The 26,902-nt window shown below is 40.3% G+C and overlaps 1 protein-coding gene and 1 long non-coding RNA gene across 2 annotated transcripts in view; both read left to right on the forward strand.

The window, feature by feature from the left end:
* Positions 1–26,902, forward strand: part of LOC309628373 — a 351,833-nt gene that overhangs the window by 180,306 nt on the left and 144,625 nt on the right. The window lies entirely within an intron of this gene.
* RXFP1 (relaxin family peptide receptor 1) overlaps positions 1,801–26,902 on the forward strand; it is a gene marked incomplete at its 5' end in the record, with an annotated part of 75,897 nt that continues 50,795 nt past the window's right edge. The window contains 2 exons of the mRNA XM_082391587.1: positions 1,801–2,074; positions 5,784–5,921. Coding sequence (XP_082247713.1) covers positions 1,801–2,074; positions 5,784–5,921 — 412 coding nt within the window. The remainder of the gene's footprint in view (positions 2,075–5,783; positions 5,922–26,902) is intronic.

Here is a 26,902-nt window from a genome sequence, read left to right on the forward strand (position 1 = left end):
TATTTTGAAAAGCCATTCTTTATTCCTTTCTTAATAACTACAAAAAAGTAATAGAACTGGACCAAACTGTCCTGGTTGCTGTGGGGCTACAAAAGATATACACTTTTTCACACCACACACAAAAATAGACTCAAAGTGGATTAAAGACGTAAGTGTTAGACTGGAAACCATAAAACTCCTAGAAGAAAACATAGGCAGAATACACTTTGACATAAATCATAGCAATATTTTTTTGGAACTGTTTCCTCAGGCAAAGGTAACAAAAGCAAAAGTAAACAAATGGGACCTAATTAAACTTAAAAGCTTTTGCACAGCAAAGGAAACCATTAACAAAATGAAAAGACAACCTACTGACTGGGAGAAAATATTTGCAAATGATATGACCAGTAAAGGGTTAATATCCAAACTATATAAACAGCTCATACAATTCAATATCAAAATAACAAAGAACCTGATTAATAAATGGGCAGAAAACCTAAATAGACATTTTTCCAAAGAAGGCATACAGATGGTCAGCAAGCACATGAAGAGATGCTCAACATCACTTATCATCAGGGAAAGGCAAATCAAAACCACAAAGAGATATCACCTCACACCTGTCAGAATGCCCATCATCAAAAAGAACACAAATAACAAGCATTGGTGAGGATCTGGAGAAAAGAGAACCCTCCTACATTGTCAGTGGGAATGTAAATTGGTACAGCAACTGTGGAAAACAGTATGAAGTTTTCTCAAAAAACTAAAAATAGAGCTACCATATGACCCAGCAGTTCTGCTCCTGGGTATCTATCTGAAGAAAATGAAAACACTAATTTGAGAAGATACATGCACCCCAATCTTCATAGCTGCATTATTTACAATAGTCAAGATACAGAAGCAACCTAAGTGTATCAACAGAGGAATGGATAAAGAAGAAGTGGTACATATATACAATGGAATACTACTCAGCCATAAAAAAGAAAAATAATGCCATTTGCAGCAACATGGATGGAGCTAGAGATTATCATACTAAATGAAGTAAGTCGGACAGAGAAAGACAAATACCATGTGATATCACTTATATGTGGAATCTTAAAAAATGATACAAATGAACTTATTTACAAAACAGAAATAGACATAGAAAACAAACTTATGGTTAAGGGAAAGAAGTGGGGGAGGGATAAATTAGGAGTTTGGGATCAACATATATACCCTACTATATATAAAATAGGTAAACAACAAGGTCCTACTGTATAGCACAGGTAACTGTACTCAATCTTGTAATAACCTATAATGGAAAAGAATCTGAGAAAGACTATATATTGTACCAATTACATATTCAATATTAAAACAAGTGGCCTTGAATTCTACTCTCACGATTTGCATATTAACAAAAAAATAAGCTATTTTTTTCCATTTTAATATGAAAGTTCAAGAGTATATCATGCAAACTAAGGAGGCAAGAATCTGTTCGTGGCAAGACACAGAATTGTCTTTCCAATGGCAAATTAATATCCTTGCAGAATTCTACACTCATTTGTCAAGCACCTCTCTTTGTTGCACTGATATTTGTGAATTGCAATAAATTTGATAAATGAAATTAAACTGCTCACCGCCAGGTCAGAGAAAGCTCAGAACTATGGATATACATTAATGTAAAGCCAAGTTATAAAATGCATACAAGTTATTTTGGTCATTGAGAGCTTCTTTCCTCAAGAGTAAAGACAAGCTTCCTTCCCCTAGTCCAGGAAGGTTAAAACAATGTTTGTGGGAAGGAATCAGAGGTAAAGCTTTACTCTGGTTTTTTACTCCTTCAGTTGCATGGATACAGCTAAGCCAGGTGATGCAGGCAATGAATCTGGCAGGGTTGCCAGAGACCATCTTGCTACACTGAGCACGTCGTACAAAGGACCTGTCTGCATGTCAGTCCCAACACTGTCTCCTTACCCTAAACTGGCTGTTTATTCCCCAGTCATCTCCCTTGGAGCTTTCAGTACACTGGCTGCCAGGGAAAGATGTGATAGCTTTGTGATGTTTTTATCCCCAGTTGATCTACACAGCCCAACAGAGAACACTAACCCCACCAACTCTGAAGGTATGTGTAGGCTATTCATGCCTGAGGCTCAGGGAGCATGGCCTCCTGTACTGCCCCCTCCACCAGGCCCCCACCAGTCTTTCAATTACTCATTCAACCATCCTTGCAAATAAATTGCCAACATGAGATTTTTTCATATCTGGAAAGAGGCTGTGTGTGTGTAGAAAAGACACTTTTAAGTTCTTGATGTATGTTAGGAAAGCATTCTTTTTTTTTTTTTTTTTCAAAATAGAGAAAATCTGACCTACCATGGCCTAAACAAGGATGTGTTTGTTTTTCTCACATAAGGGGGATGCTGCTTAACCCAATGATTTCAGGGCTGGCATTTCTCAGATCCCTGTGAGTTTTCTTGGCCCCACAAGCATGCTTGTTTCCTCATAGCTGCAAGATCGCTGCTGCAGCTCCACACATCACATCATGTGAAAGACAGGAAGAAGGTGGAAGGCATGGCAACTGCTCCATCCATTCTTGTGTCAGGAGAGCTAACCCCTCAGGACTCCCCCAGCAGGCTGCACCCATGTCTCATCACCAGAGCTGTGCCTCTTAGCCACTGAGAAGCAAGGGAGTTGGGAAAGAAAGTATTGTATTCTGTATGTAGGACCTGCAAACTAAACTGACAAGAGATAGATTAACAGGGAAAAAAGTTTACAAATTTTATGGATGTTACTATATTTAATTGTACATGCATGGAGTCTCCATAGAAAAGAAGTGAAAACTCAAAGAAGTGGTTAGACTTGAGGGCTTATATACTATTTTAACAAAGACGATAAATTGTGGGAAAGTGACAAGAGAGGGAAGGGGGCGATTGGGCTTCTATAGGTGGTAAGTTGTGGGCAGGTAAACCCATGGAGAAACCAATGGAAGAGAGGCTTGTTTTAGTAGTTTGCTCGTGCAGACTCATCTCAGTGACAACTTTCCTTCTCTAGTGATAAGGGTTGTTCTCCTCCTGGTTCAGAAGAGAGCAAGGGAATACCTTCACCAGGAGAAGGGATTTTTACATAGCTTCAAAGACCCCCTCTACAAGATGCTTATTAATCACAAAGGCTAACTTTACAGTGGAGAAGTGTGGGGGACATCACCTTGATGAGGTGACCGAAGTGATCATCACCAGGAATGGGACAAAGCAGATCTTGCACTACCTGACAGGTTGACATGAGCATCTCTTCTGTGAATTTCTTGCCGAAGGTGCCTAACCTAAATCTAACTATGATGAAATGAACCAACATTCAGGAGCACTCTACAAAATAATTCAAGATAAGGAAAGACTGAGAAATGATTTCAGATCAAAGGAAACTAAAGGACTGTGACGACAAAATGCAAGGAGTGACTGTGAACTAGATCCTTTCACTCTGAAGGACATTGTTTGGTCAATATGTGAAACTTGAATGCGTTCTGAGATTTAAATGGCAGCAAGGGATCAATGTTCGTTTTCTAATTTTGATGGTTCTAGTGTGGAGAATGTCCTTCTAGTAGGAGAATGTCCTTTCTTGTAGGAAATACACACCAAAGTTTTAGGGGGATGGAGCATGGTCAGGAACTTACTCTCAAATGGTTGAGAGGGGGAAAACACTCTTAATAATATATTTGCAACTTCTCTTTAAGTTTGAGATCATCTCAAAATAAAAAACTTATTTTTAAAATATCTCTAAGATTGCAAATTTATTTGTTGAATCAAAATGTTATGAAAATGTAGGACTAATTTCATGACACTATCATTAAAGAGCTATACCTGTTTCTAGGTCTTCCCTGGTGGTGCAGTAGTTAAGTATCCATCTGCCAATGCAGGGGACACGGGTTCGAGCCCTGGTCTGGGAAGATCCCACATGTTGTGGAGCAACTAACCCGTGCTCCACAGCTACTGAGCCTGTGCTCTAGAGCCCACGAGTCACAACTACTGAGCCCATGTACCACAACTACTGAAGCCCACGCACTCTAGGGCCCACGAGCCACAACTACTGAACCCACATGCCTAGAGCCCGTGCTCCACAACAAGAGAAGCCACCACAATGAGAAGCCCGCGCACCACAACGAAGAGTAGCCCCCCGCCTGCCACAACTAGAGAGAAAAGTCTGCACGCAGCAATCAAGACCCAAAGCAGCCAAAAAATTAAATAAATAAATAAATAAATAATTTTTAAAAAGAACTATACCTGTTTCTAAATATAAATTTTAAAGACAGGACATAAAAGTACAATATTCATAAAAGTAAGTTAGAGAAGAATTTTCAAAACAGCAGGATGAAAACACAGGCAGGTATGTTTAGTTAAAATGTCTTCAAACAGTCACTGTGACTGAAGCCTGACAATTCATCAAAGAATTGTTCTGAAACCCTTGATTTTTAAAGTTGGTTCTTAAAAAATTAATAAATACATAAAACAGTCTCAACACAGATCAATGTATTTATATGTACACTGCAGGTCTCTGAAATGTGTGATGTTCTACCAATGACATCCTGTGGTATACAAATCCTGTCTTGACTCTGTTCTAATCAATTTGTTGAGAAGAGATTGATAAATAATTTTTAAATAATTTCACAAGTGAGAACACTATGTACAAAAAGCTCATTATTAAATAGATTTGACTATTTCCTTTATCAAATGATGTTCTCTGAAACAAGTAAGGACAGTCAAAACCTGACATAGATGGATTTCTCCCCTAGGAGAATGTCACCTGCCTTGTTATCAAAATGTTCCACTGTATCTTACAAAGGAAATAGTCACTTTTATTCTTTTCATGTTTTGATGATAGACCACAAATACATTTTTACACAATAAGCTTTATTGACTGTTCAAACTATTCTGTCTTTTTCTTTATAATTGACTATTATTACTATTCTATAAGGTCTCAATGATTTACAAACTTGGTAAAGATAATAAGCAACAGAATTATCTTGGATTCTGCAATAATCTTTGAAATCCTATAAATCTGAGGTTTTAAATGGCACAGTTAATCTATGTCCCTCCACACAAAAACCTGCACATAGATGTTAATAGGAGCTTTATTAAAAATTGCCAAAACTTGCACACAACCAAGATGCCCTTTCCTTAGGTGAATGGATAAACGGTGGTACCTTCAGACAAAGGAATACTATTTAGTACTAAAAAGAAGTGAATTACTAAGCCATGAAGTGACATGGAGGAACCTTAAATGCGTATTACGTAGTAAAAGAAGCCAATGTGAAAAGGTCCGGAACTATTTTATTTGATGCTACAGCACCATGTCTTGCGCAGGACCTTGCCCTCGGGAGCTACCCCCCATGTGAGTGAGCATGAGCAGTGCTTTCCTGTTACCGCCCCTCCTCTTCTTCCCCCAGTGTCAGACCAGCCGTAATTCTAAGCCAACAGTAACAATGCAAGAAAGTCGTGATTTTTAAAATGATTGGATGAAATAGTTTTGAAAGAGAAGAGGGGAATGGAGCTCCACTGTAAAGTATGGGCAGACATTTCACAGAAAAAGAGGGATGGTGAGGACATTCCAGGTGGGAAACGTGAGGAAAAGCAAAGAGCGGAGGCATCCTCTGGGGACACGGAAAAGAGCATCCTTTAGGGGTGGGGGTTCTTGGAAAACAGCTGGCGTCAGGCTGGGGCGCGGGGGGAGGCTGCATAGGAGGGTGGGACCCGCCAGGGTGCCAAGAGGGGAGGTGTGTGGAACGTGGGGGAGCCGCTCCTGGCAGTGCCTCGGGTAAACCTCTCTGCCCTCCCTCCTCCCAGTGGCTGCCGGCAGCGGGCAGGATGTCTCGTGCGCCCTGGGCTACTTCCCCTGCGGCAACACCACCAGATGCCTGCCGCAGCTGCTCCACTGCAATGGCGTGGACGACTGCGGGAACCAGCAGGACGAGGACAACTGCGGTGAGCGCGCCCCGAGTCGCAGCTGGACGGGGTCGGGGCGCAGTGGCGCCAGGGGAGGGGGGGCCAGGGTCAAGGCGCTGAGACCTCTCGGTGCGGAGAGAAACGGGAAACGAGAAAACGAAGTTGAAAGACAAAACATATGGCGCTGAAGGAAATCTTACATGTATTTTATTAGCTTAAAATAATCCATTCTTATAAAGAAGATGCGGTTTTATATATATATATATGTTTGTGGGTATGTGTATATAACATATACACAGTGGAATACTACTCAGCCGTAAAAAACAATGAAATAATGCCATTTGCAGCAACATAGATGGACCTAGAGATTATCGTACTAAGTGAAGTAAGTCAGACAAAGACAAATATCACATGATATCACTTATATGTGGATTCTAAACTATGACACAAATGACCTATTTACAAAACAGAAACAGAATCACAGTCATAGAAAACAAACTTACGGTTACCGAAGGGAAAAGGGTTGTAGGAGGGATAAATTAGGAGTTTGGGATTAACATATACACACCACTATATAGGTAAACAACAAGGACCTAGGTATAGCACAGGGAATATATTCTTTTTTTAAATTAATTTTTATTGGAGTATAGTTGCTTTACAATGTTGTGTTAGTTTCTGCTGTACAGCAAAGTGAATCAGGTGTACATATACATATATTCACTCTTTTTTAGATTTTTTCCCCATATAGACCATTACAGTGTATTCAGTAGAGTTCAGCACAGGGAATATATTCTTTATCTTGTAATAAACTATAATGGAAAAGAATCTGTAAAAGAAAATATATATATTTACTTAGTATGACATATATATGTACAACTGAATCACTTTGCTGTACACTGGAAATTAACACAACATTGTAAATCAACTATACTTCAATTTAAAAAAAGAAAAATCCATTCTTTCCTATGTATTAGCTCAGATTCTGTGGGGCAGCAACCCCGGCTGGGCTCAGCTGAGATCAGCTACATGGTCTTCTCGCCTCTGCTGCGCTTTCTCGATGCCTCTGCAGGCCTCTGTGGGTTGGCTCTGTCCCCGTGCCTGCAACCTGGGCTGAGACAGCTGGGGACACTGGCCCTTCTGCCACATCCCTCCCAAAGCGCGTCACAAGGCCAGCCCTGTTCCAGCAGGGGAAATGGAGTCCTCCTCGTGCAGAGCGCAGCTCAAAGCTAAGTGCAAGGAGCTCAGACAGAGGAGGGAAGCCTGCAGCCACGCTTGACACAGTGGGTATTACATTTGCTTTTCGCACAAACATTAATATTAACTCGCAGTGACTCAAAGAGTCCCACCTGCATGACCTTAGGAAGGTCTGTCTTTTAATTTAAGTATTTCCAGGAGCAACCATGATTTGTCTGTTTATTTATCTTATTGAAACAGCAGCTGATATTTGAAGAAGTGATATTTTTCTACACTCTTGATTTTGTAGTTATGTGTGTATGTAGGGGTGTGTGTGTGTATGTGTCCTCTTGATTCAGGGATAGTTATTCAGGAGGTGGGTAAGCTTTCCCCCATCTCCTGAAAATGTAACTGTAGTTTATTTTGGGGGGAGGTAAATTATGCAGATTTCTATATTTGGTCCTGAAGGATATTCATTACTGGTGAAGTTTAATAGAGAGAATATAACACTAGGAAAGACATTCAGGTCTATTTCTTCAAACTTAGAATTGAATTCTGATGACAAGCATGGGCATGACTCTTGTGGAAACAGTACTTAATAGGAAGCAAAATCGGGTTGGAGATGCATCCTCCGTAATTGTTTCTTCTTTCCCTCCTCTTTCCCATGCTCTTCCTGCAGTGTTTTCACTCTCTGCAGGTCTGCGACCAGCCTCTCCCTCTCTGTCCCATCATTTCCATGTGTCTCCCCTTCTATTCCTCCTCTCTAGCTGCCCACCGGCATTCCTTCCTTTACTCTCTCTCAACTCCCCTTCTTATTTTCTTCCATCTCTTGTCCTCCATTCTTTTCTTTTTCAAATCAAACCCACCTCAGTATTCATAAATTAGTTTTTAATTATTATTTAGCTCACTCCATTAAGTTTATAAGCTGCTCATTATACAGGTTTTAACACCTTTACTTCCAAAGAAAAAATCCAAGGAGTTGCTTTTAATTTCCAAGTAGCTGTAAAAACATTCCTGCCACGCCTACCCCACCCTTGGGCTGAGTTGCCCAGAAGGGTGGTTTTTATCTTACGGTCAGTGGACCGTGAGAATCCAGAAAATCTTCGGGCGGTGCTGGGTCTGGAAATCCCTGAAAACTATGAAATGCTGTGTATTTGTGTACATGTGCATTTTCAACAAGAAAAGTGTTCGTAACTTAACAGCTTTGCAAAATGTTTGGAGTTTTTAAAAGGCAAAAAGCTTCCTTATTCCTGTCATTGGCTAAAACAGAAATCTAGAAAAACAATTTCATCCCAAGCTGGAATCAGTTTCTCCCAACTAGCACTCTAAATCTGTCCATATAAAATCAGTAGTTGTGAGTAGTTTACGAAAGTAATCACAACAGCAACAAATTTCCCTTACCTTCTTTGATTTCTTTTTTTTTTTTTTTTTTGACAAGGAACTAATATTTATTAAGCACTTAATGTATACTATATACCAACATTATACTTTAAATTTTTTTAATTTTATTATGGTGAGGACACTTAACATGAGATCTAGCCTTTTAAATTTTGAAGCAATTTTTAAGTCGGCCGTACTGTTCTTCTTTTTTTTTTTTTTAACATCTTTATTGGAGTATAATTGCTTTACAATGGTGTGTTAGTTTCTGCTGTATAACAAAGTGAATCAGCTATACATACACATATATCCCCATATCCCCTCCCTCTTGCGTCTCCCTCCCACCTTCCCTATCCCACCACTCTAGGTGGGCACAAAGCACAGAGCTGATCTCCCTGTGATTTCTTTTTAAAATAGAAACAAAGTTGTAGCAAGATTCCTCAACCAGGCCTCAGAAGGTTCAGGCTCAGATCCTGGAACTGCCTCTTTCTGTCTGTCGTTACTTCAGCAAATCATTTCTTTGGGCTAAGTCCCGTTCCTTACTGTGAAATTGGAGTAATAAATTTATTGTGAGGATTAAGTGAGTTACAGGGGTAGAAATGCTTGTCATGTAACGCGCACGCAGTAAATCTGGGCAGACCAGATTACTGACTACCATACTTGGCAGTTACTCTGGAATTCACCTCTTTGAAATTCTATCCCAGGAATTGTTTACATTTGATTGGACTCCAAACCAGGGAAGTACTGGTTTGTAGGTGTGAAGGGAAGTATGAAGCAAGTTGAGACAAGGTAGTGTAAGCAATCTGTCCCCAAGATCTTGCTAATATATCATCTTAGGGATCTCGGACATCAGCAGGGAATGGTGTGTACTACTAACTTTTATGAAAAAGAAATATTCAGAGCATGAATCAAATAACTTAAGTTCTAGCTACATGTGCGTATAAATACCTTAAATATTAGCATGTGAAAATAAACAGCATTTGTTTAATCAACTATTACTAATTATTAAAAATACAGGTGACATTTGGAAAGCAATTAATATTTTAAAATGTTATTGGACGAAAAAGAGTATGCTCTTTTAAAATCTTTGTTATTCACCATTGTCGACATTTAAAAATCCCCACGTCCAATTTTGGAAATATGGGGAAAATCATAATCCACTCTTATGAAGACATGTCTTTGTAACAAATATTATGTTACACTGTTCCTGGTCTTCTTATGCCAGGATCACATAACTCTCCTGAAATTCACCTAGACCAGCAGATCCCCAAATGTATTTCAGGACCAAACCCATCAGCAACATCAAGGAAGTTGTTAGAAATGCAGGTTCTCAGGCTCCATCCCAGCCCTATTGACTCAGAAACTCTGCCACTGGCCCTGCAGTTTCTATAAGCTCTCTGTGTCATTCAGATGCACAGTAGACTTTGAGAACCACTGACCTAAACCCAAGTGAGCAGGAAGTAAGGGATGCAGGCAAAATAGTAGCCACGGCAGAACTAAACTTGCATCAAGACTTCAGTATGGTGTGTAAGCATTCTAACTTGCTACCAAACTCCATTATTACAATTATTATCCATTTTTTTTGTATCTGTAAGAAAAGTTGACACTCTACTAGTGGCAGTCATCTGGAAACACCAAAAAATTGAACTACGCTCGAAACCTCAAAGATGGCCAGTTGACATGCTGCTGCTGTTCATGTGTGAAAGGGCTGGAACTTCCCAAGAGGGGCGTCAGAATTGCACACCATTTTTACAGTCCAGGTCATAAAAATTATGAGATGTAGCTATTTCTTCCTGCTTCTCATTGCTTCAATTTCCTTCACTAGCTGTGGTTTCTTCCTGCATTTTATAGTATCTGGATAATTTATGCTCCCCTAGCTGTTCATTTTTAAGACGTCCATATTTAAATTTGGTCTAAAAGGACCAAGTCAGAAAGTTGGTCCTTTTCAGAATATGTCAACCTCATGCATCTTTGAATAAACAGCATTAAATATATTTGCAATCACATAAAATACAATATCTTAGATATACAAGGAAAACCCACAGCTAAAAATCACTTTCAGAGTGATCATTTACAGCTTAGTATATTGTCAAATAAAAAATCTTTTTCTAATGGAAGGGGGACTTTTTTCTTGGTTAGACCTTTTAAAAGAGACATCCTTAAAAAAGTAGCTCCGAAAAGCTCTCCCTTATTCCCTTAAGCTACTTAACTTTGACACCAATAGTAATTATTAAAGTGGAGAAAAAAGTCAAACGGAAATAGTGGTAATAAAATTTAAGGAAGTCACTAAAAGAAAATGAAACACCATCAAATAAGTTAAGCTGACTCCCCATGGATTGAACTATAATATAAACTAATTATATTTAGAAAGGACTGTTACTTTTGTATTATCACAGACATCTTAAACAAGTAGTCTAATTTGACTATAATTTTCCAGTTCTCTTAGAAAACCCATAAAAAACAAAAGAATATAAAATATTAAAAAAGAGTAAAATATCTCAGTACAAAAAGCGTAAGGTATCAAATCACTGAAAAATTTTTATGGACACAATGCAAGGAAAAGTTTAAATCAAGTTTTTGATATAAAATGATTAAAGTTTTCAGTTGCATTCACAAGGATCCCTTCTTTCTAAAATATTTGGGCAATACAGAATTTATATATATGTCTACTAGGCAATTATTCTGGAGTTCACACCTTTTTCATTCTATCCCAGGAATTGTTTACATTTGACTGAACTCCAAACCAGGGAAGTCCTAGTCAAAATTGATTGCATCGTTTTCATAACTTTGATCTTTACTGATAAACTCCAATATGGAAATGTACAAATTTTTCCCGAATTATGCCATTTGATATATTCCCATATGTTTCTGCCATGTATTACTAACCCATTTATTCATCTCCATGCGGAACTTTCACAGATGCAATCAGAAAAGAGGCCAAAAAAGAAATCTTTGAGTCATTACAGTAGTGTTTAGTGTGACAATGACGAACCAAAAAAGGAGGGACCTTTCACTGTTTCAGCTAAAACTCTTAGATACTTGGGAGAATATGTCTGGGTAAATACCAAGGGAACCTGATTACAAAAAGGTGTGAGACTCTCATTCAGGAATTATCTTTGTCGATTTCAAACTGAGTGCCAACTTGGTAGTAAAAGTGAAAATATTAAAATAGCATCAGGGGCTTCCCTGGTGGCGCAGTGGTTGAGGGTCTGCCCGCTAATGCGGGGGATGCGGGTTCGAACCCTGGTCGGGGAGGATCCCACATGCCGCGGAGCGGCTGGGCCCGTGAGCCACAACTACTGAGCCTGCGCGTCTGGAGCCTGTGCTCCGCAACAAGAAAGGCCGCGATAGTGAGAGGCCCGCGCACCGCGATGAAGAGTGGCCCCACTTGCCACAACTGGAGAAAGCCCTCGCACAGAAACGAAGACCCAACACAGCCAAAAATAAAAATAAAAATAAATAAATAAAAGATTACTATTAAAAAAAAAAAATAGCATCAGAGGGGTGGGACTCCGTCCCTTCCTCTGACACCCTCACATCTTACTTCCCTCGGCCTTCATTCTCTACTCTTGGAAAACGGAGATCAGCAACATTATAATGAATGTGCTTTGAGATCTCATGACGGTCTATAGTATGCCTTAAATAGAATTTTGGCCGGGAAAGTGGAATCTTATAACCTGAAGCACTTTAAAAATAGAAAAGGATTGAAGACCTTCAAGACGGTGGAAGAGTAAGACGCAGTGATCAACTTCCTCCCCACAAATACACCAGAAATACATCTGCATGTGGAACAACTCCTACAAAACACCCACTGAACGCTGGCAGAAGACCTCAGACCTCCCAAAAGGCAAGAAAATCCCCACGTACCTGGGGAGGGCAAAAGAAAACAGAAATAACAGAGACAAAGAATAGGGACGGGACCTGCACCAGCGGGAGGGAGCCGTGAAGGAGGAAAGGTGTCCACACACTAGGAGCCCCTTCGCGGGCGGAGACTGCGGGTGGTGGGGGGGGGGGGAGCTTCGGGACCACGGAGGAGAGCGCAGCCACAGGGGTGCGGAGGGCAGAGCGGAGAGACTCCCGCACGGAGGCTCGGCGCCGAGCAGCGCTCACCAGCCCGAGAGGCTTGTCTGCTCCCCCGCCGGGGCGGGCGGGGCTGGGAGCTGAGGCTCGGGCTGCGGTCGGATCGCAGGGAGAGGACTGGGGTTGGCGGCGTGAACACAGCCTGAAGGGGTTAGCGCACCACAGCTAGCCGGGAGGGAGTCCGGGAAAAGGTCTGCAGCTGCCGAAGAGGCAAGAGACTTTTTCTTACCTCTTTGTTTCCTGGTGCGCGAGGAGAGGGGATTCAGAGCGCCGCCTAAATGAGCTCCAGAGAGGCGTGAGCCGCGGCCGTCAGCGCGGACCCCAGAGACGGGCCTGAGACGCCAAGGCTGCTGCTGCCGCCTCCAAGAAGCCTGTGTGCGAGCACAGGTCACTCTCCACACCGCCCCTCCCGGGAGCCTGTGCAGCCCGCCACGGCCAGGCTCCCGTGATCCGGGTACAACGTCCCTGGGAGAAGGCACGGCGCGCCTCACGCTGCTGCAACGTCACGACGCCTCTGACGCCGCAGGCTCGCCCCGCCTCCTCCGTACCGCTCCCTCCCCCCGCCTGAGTGAGCCAGAGCCCCCGAAGCAGCTGCGCCTTTAACCCCGTCCTGTGTGAGCGAAGAACAGACGCCCTCAGGCGACCTACACGCAGAGGCGGGTCCAAATCCAAAGCTGAACCCCGGGAGCTGTGCGAACAAAGAAGAGAAAGGGAAATCTCTCCCAGCAGCCTCAGGAGCAGCGGATTAAATCTCCACAATCAAGTTGATGTGCCTGCATCTGTGGAATACCTGAATAGACAACGAATCCTCCCAAATTCAGGAGGTGGACTTTGGGAGCAACGATATATATCTATTTTTCGCTTTTTCTCTTTTTGTGAGTGTGTATGTGTATGCTTCTGGGTGAGATTTTGTCTGTATAGCTTTGCTTTTACCATTTGTCCTAGGGTTCTGTCTGTCCGTTGTTTTGTTTTTTTTTTAGTAAAGTTTTAAGAATTGTTATCATTGGTGGATATGTTTTTTGGGTTTGGATGCTTTCTTCTTTCTTTCTTTTTTTTAATTACTTTTTAATTTTTTTAATAGTTACTTTTTATTTTAATAACTTTATTCTTTCTTTCCTTCTTTCTTTTTTCCTCCCTTTTCCTCTGAGCCATGTGGCTGACAGGGTCTTGGTACTCCGGTCAGTTGTCAGGCCTGTGCCTCTGAGGTGGGAGAGCCAAGTTCAGGACATTTGTCCACCAGCGACCTCCTGGCTCCACATAATATCAAACGGCAAAAGCCCTCCCAGAGTTCTGCATCTCGACGCTAAGACCCAGCTCCACTCAACGACCAGCAAGCTACAGTGCTGGACACCCTATGCCAAACAACTAGCAAGACAGGAACACAGCCCCATCCATTAGCAGAGAGGCTGCCTAAAATCATAATAAGGCCACAGACACCCCAAAACACACCACCAGATGTGGACCTGCCCACCAGAAAGACAAGATCCAGCCTCATCCACCAGAACACAGGCACCAGTCCCCTCCACCAGGAAGCCTACACAACCCACTGAACCAACCTTAGCCACCGGGGACAGACACCAAAAACAACGGGAACTACGAACCTGCAGCCTGCAAAAAGGAGACCCCAAACACAGTAACTTAAGCAAAATGAGAAGACAGAGAAATACACAGCAGATGAAGGAGCAAGGTAAAAACCCACCAGATCAAACAAATGAAGAGGAAATAGGCAGTCTACCTGAAAAAGAATTCAGAATAATGATAGTAAAGATGATCCAAAATCTTGGAAACAGAATGGAGAAAATACAAGAAATGTTTAACAAGGAGAACTAAAGAGCAAACAAACAATGATGTACAACACAATAAATGAAATTTAAAATTCTCTAGAAAGAATCAGTAGCAGAATAACTGAGAAAGAAGACTGGATAAGTGACCTGGAAGATAAAATGGTGGAAATAACTACTGCAGAGCAGAATAAGGATAAAAGAATGAACAGAATTGAGGACAGTCTCAGAGACCTCTGGGACAACATTAAACACAACAACATTCGAATTATAAGGGTCCCAGAAGAAAAAGAGAAAAAGAAAACCACCAAGAAAATATATGAAGAGATTATAGTTGAAAACTTCCCTAATATGGGAAAGGAAATAGTTAATCAAGTGCAGGAAGTGCAGAAAGTCCCATACAGGATAAATCCATGGGGAACCACACCAAGACACATATTAATCAAAGTATCAAAAATTAAATACAAAGAAAAAATATTAAAAGCAGCAAGGGAAAAACAACACATAACATGCAAGGGAATCCCCATAAGGTTAACAGTTGATCTTTCAGCAGAAACTCTGCAAGCCAGAAGGGAGTGGCAAGACATATTTAAAGTGATGAAAGGGAAAAACCTACAATGAAGATTACTCTACCCAGCAAGGATCTCATTCAGATTCAACAGAGAAATTAAAACCTTTACAGGCAAGCAAAAGCTAAGAGAATTCAGCACCACCAAATTAGCTTTACAACAAATGCTAAAGGAACTTCTCTAGGCAGGAAACAAAAGAAAAGGAAAAGACCTACAAAAACAAAAACAAAACAATTAAGAAAATGGTAGTAGGAACATGCATATCGATAACTACCTTAAATATAAATGGATTAAATGCTCCAACCAAAAGACATAGCCTGGCTGAATGGATACAAAAAGAAGACCCACACATATGCTGTCTACAAGAGACCCACTTCAGACCTAGGGACACATACAGACTAACAGTGAGGGGATGGAAAAAGATATTCCATGCAAATGGAAATCAAAAAAAAGCTGGAGTAGCAATTCTCATATCAGACAAAATAAAGACTATTACAAGAGACAGAGAGACACTACATAATGATCAAGGGATCCATCAAAGAAGAAGATATAACAACTGTAAATATTTATGCACCCAACATAGGAGCACCTCAATGCAAAAGGCAAATGCTAACAGCCATAAAAGGGGAAATCAAAAGTAACACAATCATAGTAGGGGACTTTAACACCTCACTTTCACCAATGGACAGATCATCCAAAATGAAAATAAATAAGGAAACACAAGCTTTAAATGATACATTAAACAAGATGGACTTAATTGATATTTATAGGACATTCCATCCAAAAACAACAGAATACACTTTCTTCTCAAGTGCTCATGGAATATTCTGCAGAATAGATCATATCTTTAGTCACAAATCAAGCCTTGGTAAATTTAACAAAATTGAAATCATATCAAGTATCTTTTCTGACCACAACGTTATGAGACTAGATATCAATTACAGGAAAATAATCTGTAAAAAATACAAATTCATGGAAACTAAACAATACACTACTTAATGACCAAGAGATCACTGAAGAAATCAAAGAGGAAATAAAAAAATACCTAGAAACAAATGACAATGAAAACACGATGACCCAAAACCTATGGGATGCTGCAAAAGCAGTTCTAAGAGGGAAGTTTATAGCAATACAATCCTACCTCAAGAACCAAGGAACATCTCGAATAAACAACCTAACCTTGCACCTGAAGCAATTAGAGAAAGAAGAACAAAAAAACCCCAAAGCTAGCAGAAGGAAAGAAATCATAAAGATCAGATCAGAAATAAATGAAAAAGAAATGAGGGAAACAATAGCAAAAATCAATGAAACTAAAAGCTGGTTCTTTGAGAAGATAAACAAAATTGATAAACCATTAGCCAGACTCATCAAGAGAAAAAGGGAGAAGACTCAAATCAATAGAATTAGAAATGAAAAAGGAGAAGTAACAATTGACACTGCAGAAATACAAAGGATCATGAGAGATTACTACAAGCAACTATATGCCAATAAAATGGACAGCCTGGAAGAAATGGACCAATTCTTAGAAATGCACAACCTTCCGAGACTGAACCAGGAAGAAATAGAAAATATAAACAGACAATCACAAGCACTGAAATTGAGACTGTGATTAAAAATCTTCCAACATACAAAAGCCCAGGACCAGATGCCTTCAGAGGCGAATTCTGTCAAAGATTTAGAGAAGAGCTAACACCTATCCTTCTCAAACTCTTCCAAAATATAGCAGAGGGAGGAACACTCCCAAACTCATTCTACAAAGCCACCATCACCCTGATACCAACCAGATGATGATGTCACAAAGAAAGAAAACTACAGGCCAATATCACTTATGAACATAGATGTAAAAATCTTGAACAAAATACTAGCAAACAGAATGCAGCAGCACATGAAAAGGATCATACACCATGATCAAGTGGGGTTTATCCCAGGAATGCAAGGATTCTTCGGTATATGAAAATCAATCAATGTGATACACCATATTAACAAATTGAAGGAGAAAAACCATATGATCATCTCAATAGTTGCAGGAAAAGCTTTTGACAAAATTCAACATCCATTTATGATAAAAATCTTCCAAAAAGTAGGCATAGAGGGAACTTACCTCAACATAATAAAGGTCATATATGACAAACCCACAGCCAACATCATTCTCAATGGTGAAAAACTGAAACCATTTCCACTAACATCAGGAGCAAGACAAGGTTGCCCAGTCTCACCACTATTATTCAACATAGTTTTGGAAGTTTTGGCCACAGCAATCAGAGAAGAAAAAGAAATAAAAGGAATCCAAACTGGAAAAGAACTAAAGCTGCCACTGTTTGCAGATGACATGATACTATACATAGAGAATCCTAAGGACACTACCAGAAAACTACTAGAGCTAATCAATGAATTTGGTAAAGTAGCAGGATACAAAATTAATGCACAGAAATCTCTTGCATTCCTATACAGTAATGATGGAAAATCTGAAAGAGAAATTAAGTAAACACTCCTATTTACCATTGCAATGAAAAGAATAAAATACCTAGGAATAAACCTACCTAAGGAGACAAAAGACCTGTATGCAGAAAACTATAAGACACTGATGAAAGAAATTAAAGATGATACCAACAGATGGAGAGATATGCCATGTTCTTGGATTGGAAGAATCAACATTGTGAAAATGACTATACTACCCAAAGAAATCTACAGATTCAATGCAATCCCTATCAAACTACCAATGGCATTTTTCACAGAACTAGAACAAAACATTTCACAATTTGTATGGAAACACAAAAGACCCCGAATAGCCAAAGCAATCTTGAGAAAGAAAACGCAGCTGGAGGAATCAGACTCCCTGACTTCAGACTATACTACAAAGCACAGTAATCAAGACAGTATAGTACTGGAACAAAAACAGAAATATAGATCAATGGAACAGGATAGAAAGCCCAGAGATAAACCCACGCACATATGGTCACCTTATCTTTGATAAAGGAGGCAAGAGTATACAGTGGAGAAAAGACAGCCTCTTCAATAAGTGGTGCTGGGAAAACTGGACAGCTATACGTAAAATAATGATCTTAGAACACTCCCTTACACCGTACACAAAAATAAACTCAAAATGGATTAAAGACCTAAATGTAAGGCCAGACACTATCAAACTCTTAGAGGAAAACATAGGCAGAACACATAGATCACAGCAAGATCCTTTTTGACCCACCTCCTAGAGAAATGGAAATAAAAGCAAAAATAAACAAATGGGACCTAATGAAACTTAAAAGCTTTTGCACAACAAAGGAAACCATAAACAAGACGAAAACACACACCTCAGAATGGGAGAAAATATTTACCAACGAATTAATGGACAAAGGATTAATCTCCAAAATTTACAAGCATCTCATGCAGCCCAATATCAAAAAAACAAACAACCCAATCCAAAAATGGGCAGAAGACCTAAATAGACATTTCTCCAAAGAAGATACACAGATTGCCAGCAAACACATGAAAGGGTGCTCAACATTACTAATTATTAGAGAAATGCAAATAAAACTACAATGAGGTATCACCTCACTCCTGTTAGAATGGGCATCATCAGAAAATCTGCAAACAACAAATGCTGGAGAGGGTGTGGAGAAAAGGGAACCCTCTTGCACTGTTGGTGGGAATGTAAATTGATACAGCCACTATGGAGAACAGTAGGGAGGTTCCTTAAAAAACTAAAAATATAACTACCATACGACCCAGCAATCCCACTACTGGGCATATACCCTGAGAAAACCATAATTCAAAAAGAGTCATGTCCACAATGTTCACTGCAGCACTATTTACAATAGCCAGGACATGGAAGCAACCTAAGTATGCATCGATGAATGGATAAAGAAGTTGTGGCACATATATACAATGGAATATTACTCAGCCTTAAAAAGAAATGAAATTGAGTTATTTGTAGTGAGGTGGACGGACCTAGAGTCTGTCATACAGAGTGAAGTAAGTCAGAAAGAGAAAAACAAATACCGTATGCTAACACATATATATGGAATCTAAAAAAAAAAAAAAAAAAGGTTCTGAAGAACCTAGGGACAGGACAGGAATAAAGACGCAGACGTAGAGAATGGACTTGAGGACACGGGGAGGGGGAAGGGTAAGCTGGGACGAAGCGAGAGAGTGGCACTGACATATATAAACTCCCACTGACATATATAAACTCCCAAATGTATAATAGATAGCTAGTGGGAAGCAGCCGCATAGCACAGGGAGATCAGCTCGGTGTTTTGTGACCACCTAGAGGGGTGGGGTAGGGAGGGTGGGAGGGAGATGCAAGAGGGAGGAGTTATGGGGATATATGTACATGTATTAAAAAAATAAAATAAAATAAAATACCATCAAACTCTCAAACGCTATGAAATGTATTGATTACATCCAGACTTTTATTTAAAAGGAGCTCTTTGAGTCCCCAGATTAGAATTTGCCAGCACTGCCTGTGTATTATGAACAAATGGCTGTGCCATAAAGGGCTCCGCATCACGGCCATGCTGGCCCATCCTCATCCCAGGTGGAGGCAGGCTGAATCCCTCCGCCTCGAAGACCCAGGTTCAGACGCTCTCCTTGGCAGCCTCTGAGCATCACCCTGCTCTGCACTGTAACAGCCTTGTCCACAGGAAAAGGATGAAGGCATTGGTCCCGCTGTTTCCATATTTGTATTCCTTTGATCCACAGGGAAAACGGGAGCTTCCTCTAATACATTTCGGGTGATGCAGTAAGTTAGAATCTGCTAAAAATGTATGTCTACCCAGCACCTCAGATTGTGACCTTATGTGGAAATAGGGTCTTTGCAACTATTATGAAGGTGAGGAGTTTCTGGTTTCCCCCTGGTTCAGCCCAGGCAGACCTTTCTCCTCTCCCTTTCTGGTCCAAGTCTCTTGTCTGGTCTGGGAACAGCAAAGCCCAGCTCTTCTTTATTTGTTTTTCCACATCTATTGTCAGTGCTCAAACCCGGGCCTTTGACAATCAAATACTAAGAATTTGATTCTTTTGTTATCTGCAGACATCTGTGTCATCCCTTTTCCAAGGCAATGAAAGTGGAAAATTCTAGACTCTTGCTATCGGAAAAGGGCAGGGTGCAAGGAATTCAAGGGAAAGGAAACTTTATTAATAACCCCGATTATTTGCCTGTCACTAATCTATGAGAATTAGACAAACAGTATTTATTTATGGGTATGATGGTGATGATACGTACTTTTTAATAGGATTATAAGAATGTTTGAAGTGTATTCAAAGATCCTTTTAATTTTTAACTGGGCCTGCTTTTAAAATTCTGGAACGCTAAATATCCCTTCATTTCCTTTTACACAGCTGTCAGGATTATGGCAATGCCAGGCAATTTGATGTAGAACTTCCCTGTTCTCATCTTAGAATATTCCATTAAAGTTGGTAGTTTGTCTTTTTTAAGGTTAAAAAGACAGGAGGAAAAGTGACACAAGTCATAAATATGTGTATTGATACACAACTATGCATTGTACGTTCAAAAATGACTGGTTTTCTATTTATTATTCTCAAAATAGAGTTGGAAAAAATGCATGTAGCTGAAGCCCTGGCTTTTCTATAAATACAAACCTCGTTTTAACATCAAATATGTTTATCTATGTTTATCCAACAATGCTTCAATGATGTTTGAGTTAACTCCACAAAGACTTTCAGCTCAGAACGCTTCCTATGAGATAGGACACAAAAGGCAGTTTCTGTAGCGGCTTCAGTTTCCTTTAAAAAATCCCCAGGATAATGTCACAGCCTTACTTTCTTCAGAGTTGCCTCTAAAGGTACTCAGAAATTGAGTCACAGATGTGAAAACAAACTTATGGTTACCAAGTGGGAAAGGCAGGGAGGGATAAATTGGGAGATTGGGATTGACATATACACACTACTATATATAAAATAGATAATCAACAAGGACCTACTGTATAGCACAGGGAACTCTACTCAGTACTCTGTAATGACCTATATGGGAAAAGAATCTAAAAAAGAGTGGATACATGTATATGTATAACTGAATCACTTTCCTGCACAGCAGAAACCAACACAACATTATAAATCAACTATCATCCAATAAAAATTAATTTAAAAAATAAAATAAAAAATAAAAGTACCCAGAAAGAGACATATGTATTCCATCAGCAAACAGCTACTGTCATTCAAATTCAAGGAGATCTCACACTACTGGTTTGATGAATTGGTCTGTCTGACCAGGCGACACCTCAAGGTCTATTTTAATGGCCCAGGGCACCTCTACTCTGGGGATCATTAATTTCTGAGGAAAAGATGCTCCACTGTGTCCCAAGAATGGGTGCTGAGAACTGAGGAAATATCTGAGAATCAGGGATGCTCTGCGTGGCATAAATCCACACTTTATAAATTAACCACATTGTAGCCAATAGGATTTATGCCTTCAGTTTCATGAACGTGTAGAGCATTTAACACACAGCATCATGGCACCCTTCTTTGTCCTGGCTTCCTCTCTGATAGAGGCATGAGTCCCTCGACTTTGAATACTCAAAATCCAAACATGAAAGGACCCCAGGAATGGCCCCTGCAAACCTACAGGACTGTTTGGGAGCCGTGCTCTGGCACAGCCAGCTGGTGAGAGGTGCAGAGTCCTGAGCTCCACCCCCAGAAACATTGATCTAGTAGGTAGGAATGGGGCCCAGAAATCTGCATTTTAACACAGTGGGTGAGTAGCACCCCTGTTAAAGTTTTGAAATGATCCACTTCCCAATGCAGACAATTTTATTACCAAATTCAGAACCCCTTGAAAGTGATTAATTAGAGTGTTTAATTCAAACGTTAGCAGGCATCAGGTCAGCTGGAGGGCTTGTTAAAATGCAGAATGCTGGACCCCATCTACAGCGTTTCTAATTGAAAGCCCCTGGAGTGGAGCCCAAGAATTTGCTTTTCTGTGAAGTTCCCAAGTGATGCTCATGCTACTTGCCCCGGATCTGCACTTTGAAAACCACTCATCTAGACTTTTTTTTTTAACTTTTTATCTTATATTGGAGTATAGCCAATTAACAATGCTCTGATAGTTTCACAACAAAGTGACTCAGCCGTACATATACATGTATCCATTCTCCCCCAAACTCCCCTCCCATCCAGGCTGCCGCATTACGTTGAGTAGAGTTCCCTGTGCTGTACAGTAGGTCCTTGTTGGTTATCCATTTTAAATATAGTAGTGTATACATGTCAATCCCAGACTCCCTCCCCTCCACCCGTCCCCCCTGGTACCCGTAAGTTCGTTCTCTAAGTCTGTGAGTCTTCTTGTGCAAATGCAGAAGCAAACAGTTCCCAACATGTATTAAAAGATGGCATATAAAAGGGTTCAACAAAATTAAAGCTATTTCTTTGAGGCTGATTTCTCCTTTCGTCATACTAGCCTGCATTATTAATTCCAAGTGGGGATACAGGATTCAGCATTTCCCAAGCATATTTAACCACAGAACTCTCTTCTCAAGAAGAATCCTGGGAAGCAATTTGGGGAAAGCCTAATATAGCACCATCACAACTATGCAGTGCTTGCAAGAAACTTGGACCTTTCCCATTCCCATCCAGACCTCAACCCTTGACACGTCACACACCCACCCCCGGCGCCAATGCCAGGGAATGTGAGAGCATGGAGGAGAGAGATGCATTCTCCAGAATTCAGATTGGTGTGTCTAACCCACTTTTCCATAAAACTAAATTATAATTAATAGTAGGTGCAAATGAAATAATGATTTACTATTTTATATACTTTAGGAGAGCTAGTAAAAGTCATGTTTTATCTATATTAAAAGTACCGGGCTTCCCTGGTGGCGCAGTGGTTGAGAATCTGCCTGCCAATGCAGGGGACACGGGTTCGAGCCCTGGTCTGGGAAGATCCCACATGCCGCGAAGCAACTAGGCCCGTGAGCCACAACTACTGAGCCTGCGCGTCTGGAGCCTGTGCTCCGCAACAAGAGAGGCCGCGATAGTGAGAGGCCCGCACACCGTGATGAAGAGTGGCCCCCGCTTGCCGCAGCTAGAGAAAGCCCTCGCACAGAAACGAAGACTCAACACAGCCATAAATAAATAAATTAATTAATTAAATAAATAAATAAATAAATAAATAAAATTAAAAAAAAGTACCTTAGAAGTCACTGAGGCAATAAAAATACATAAGTTAAGAAGATTAATTCCTATCATACTCTCATAAGGAGATAAAATACATATATAAATAGGCACAGTATGAAGCAGATTATAATAAGTGTAACAAGATATATGAGCAAAGTGCCCTTAAATTATGGACCACTTGCATTCATCTTGTTAACAGTCAGCAACTTTACTAAGGAAAAGAAATCTGATCCTTCTGATTGACAGGATTTTTCTTTTGCTAAATCTAGCCGTCCTCCACTGCAACATGAGAAGGGCTCTAGTCGGAGAAAATCCCATAATGCAGTTCTTCCAAAACTTGTTGTAAGATTCCCCCAGGGCATCGATGGAATATATAGACCCCCAGACCCCATACTGACCAAATAAATCAGAGTCTCCAGTAGAGGAGCCTGGAAATCTGTGTTTTTGTTAAGTGCCCCAGTTCCCAAATTTTATTATAACATCAGGGAGGCTGGGTTTTCTCTGAAGTGTCTTTGAGGACAGAGACCCATTCATTCATTCATTCACTGAATTAGCACATACTTGTTCAGGCAGTATGCAAGACCAGATTTTTCTTGGTCTACATCATTCATTCTTATTCAGAGCATCATTACATGTTTTTAGTTTTAAAAAAACCTATTTTTAGTAAATATATATACTTAATGCTGTTCATACAGCACTACCAACACATACTAGAAAACATATCCCCCAACACAATATCCTCTTGTACTGTGCTCTCTACTCTGCGATACCTCAAGAAAAATCAGAGAGTCAAATTTCAGTGGGATCATAAGTAAAGTATGAAAACCATTCGGCTCACTGCCCCATACATCCTTAAAATATGAAGGATATGGGATTTAAAATATAGAAACACATATTCCAAAAGCTGTTTTCTTAAAAATGCTAACTTTCCAACTTTGTGATTGTGGCTACATCTTCTGTGTTCTGTGTTCCTGCTTTCTGATGAGAGGAAGTAATGGGTGGGAAGAAGAAAATGCTTTGGGAAGGCAGGAAAGAAGGTAAATGCTAATTGCAAAGAAGCTTGTTTGTTTGAAGATGCAAAATATATGCTCTCACTTGGGAGAAATATAAGCCGTCTTGTCCTGTTTCCTTCTGCATTCTCAAGTTCCCCATCACCTCTCTTTCTCTTTTCCCTCTCTTTTCAACTGTGTGTGTGTGTGTGTGTGTGTGTGTTGAGGTACAATGAGGTAGAAAAGGAGAGAAAAGAATAAGATTAAGAAAGAGACAGAGAAGTAGCATAAATAACTACATCACTTGGATTTGTTGGACTAAAGTGTTACAACTACACCGTGTATAGTGAACCCCTTTAGAACAGACGTTAAGCACTGCACCACCTATTAATGGTAAGAATGCAGCAAATTGCAACAGTTCACTTGAAAAGCTCAGTTAACTATAGGGCCTGCTGAAGAACAAGAGAGAAGGAAAAGCAACGTCTTCTGGCGGTCACCCAACCACTCTGTCTCATGAATGTCACAGCAGCTGTGAGACGCCACCCGCGGATACAGGCCCAGCCCTGCGACACAGCCCCCTCACCTGAGTCCCATCCCTGTGTTCTGAGGTCCAGGAGGATGGGTCAGGTCACGAATGTGAGCATGGGCGCCATCTGCCCCGCCCCCAACCAGGCCCTGGCAGCCTGCGGGGTTGTGTCCTTCAGACCTTTCCACCCTCGCTCTGTAGATACACAAAAACTCGCCTGTAAAAATAATCAGCGCCTCAACCTACCCAGAGCCAAAAGACTTCTCTTACCACATGTTTCATCTGTAACATTTATAAATGTATAAAAATTCATAACATTAGTATGAAAATTAATCTATTTTTAAATTTTCTTTTACAAATGATTCACAATACTTCCATTGATCCTTGGATAATAATAATGATGAGCTTAAATTCCAGTTAATAACTACTTCTGGTTGTTAAATAATTTTTTGTATAATTCACGCAATGCTGATGTAAGAGCCTCAAGAATGGAAATGAAACAGGCAATAGAACAATAAATAGGAAACAGATAGTAACAGCTAAATATTTAAAGACAATGTCGTATAAAAGTTGGAAATTCTATAAGAGGAATATAAACTGATTCAATCATCTTTGGACCTAGAAAAGAAAACATTAAAATAATTGTATTATTTTAATTCTTTGGTTATTTTTAATAATTCTGTTTCTTAGTCAAATCACTTAAAGTTCTCAGAATCAGTCTTTCCATCTGTAAGTAGAGTTCACAATAATGACGAAATAGAGTTACTAGGAGAGTTGACAAGTTATTTTCATCAAGTAAAGTAACTAGCAGGCCTCCAACAAAAAAGTTACCTGGTCAGACAGGGGAAGGGACCCATTTATGCTGGGCACGGAGGCTCAGTGGGATGAAGATTTAGGGTTTGCAAATTCAACTGAACACATTCAAAAGTCCCATTACAATTCGCAGGGTCCCTCTCTTTCCAAATCAGTGTCCTAATGTGCACTTAAAAGACAGGACAAAATGTGAATTCAGTTTATGTTGTAACCTTAGCAACCCATTGGATCAGATTCTATCTGAGTCCTGAGATCCCAAGAGATAAAAGATTATCTTAGGGTAGTCATGGCCGCTCCCTGGTTCTCTGAATTTTCTTGAGCTGATGACATCATACCCTGAGCTTGTCATTTTCTTTCCTTAATCTCTCCAGGGCCATCTCCATAGTCATCTCATTCCACAGCCCTTGACATTTCCCATTTTCATTCTGATGAGTTACCATAGCATCCACTTTGCCAGAGTCTATCCTTCGAAGAGGCTCATAATCACAGGAAGCCAAGAGTGATCATTTAAACAACTTTTTGTGGTTGCTGTGTGCCATAAACTATGAAAGTACCATTTTGTAATGGTGACAGGGCTACCGTTATCTTCAAAACCATCCAGGTCAGATAACCAGCCCAACCTTACTATCCTTGAGATTCTGTTATCTGCAATCCCTTCTGGAAGGAGGAAAGAGAAACCACTCTAGATTTTTTTTTTTTTTCGCTTTTGCTTAAGAAAAAGAGATTTCATACAGAGAAGAATGTGTTTATAGAGTCATTATAAAGACAGTAGAAGCAAGAGTCAGGAGTGGGGAAAACACCACCATAGTTGCAAGCATCTGCCCCATTACTACTGTTCATCAGCTCCACACCCAGGAAGCTGGAACCTGAGACTGGCCACGATAACTGCCCCACCTCCGCTAGGTACCCACAAGACTGGTGTCTACAAACTTCCAGTCTCGCAGGAGTGAGTCCCTTTGGTAGAAGCTTTTCTATAACAAGAACCTGAGCTGCTTGGGGTCTGGAAAACATAGATCTAAGTTACCGGCTTCTGAAGAACAAGGAAGCATTCTAAACCGAAGATAGAATGGAGAGGGAGCAAATATGCACTAAATCCCCACAGTCGCAACAAGCTACCATCTCTATTTGCCTGAACAAGCCCATTCTTTCAAATGTCCTTCCCTTCCTCCTCTTACTCTGCCTAAGGTGCCACCTTTTTTACAATGTCAAGGGTCAGGGAGGCACCTTGACCTGGTTCCTGGGTGTTCAGAAGCTGAGATTTGCTGTTTCTGGGGTGCTTCTCTTGTCCGCGCAGTTACTGGCACTCAGCTGGAGTCTCAGGCTGACATCTGCAGTTGGTAAACTTGAGGTCCATCAGTCATCTCTGAGATATCATAATGATATCAGTGAGACATCATAATAATATTGAGATATAATAATCTTTGAGATATCATTATACTACTTTGCTACTGGTGTTTATTTTGAAATCTTCTGTAATAAAGAAGTTTTAAAACTAATAAGTAATACTAAAGGATGGAAACTGCTATAAATACAATGTTTAAATAGTCTATCTTCTTTCCAATTTATTTTTAGTGGGACTTTAATAGGAAGT

This window comes from Balaenoptera borealis (genome assembly GCF_965194805.1).
Source record: "Balaenoptera borealis genome assembly, chromosome: 4".
NCBI classification, from domain to species: domain Eukaryota; kingdom Metazoa; phylum Chordata; class Mammalia; order Artiodactyla; family Balaenopteridae; genus Balaenoptera; species Balaenoptera borealis.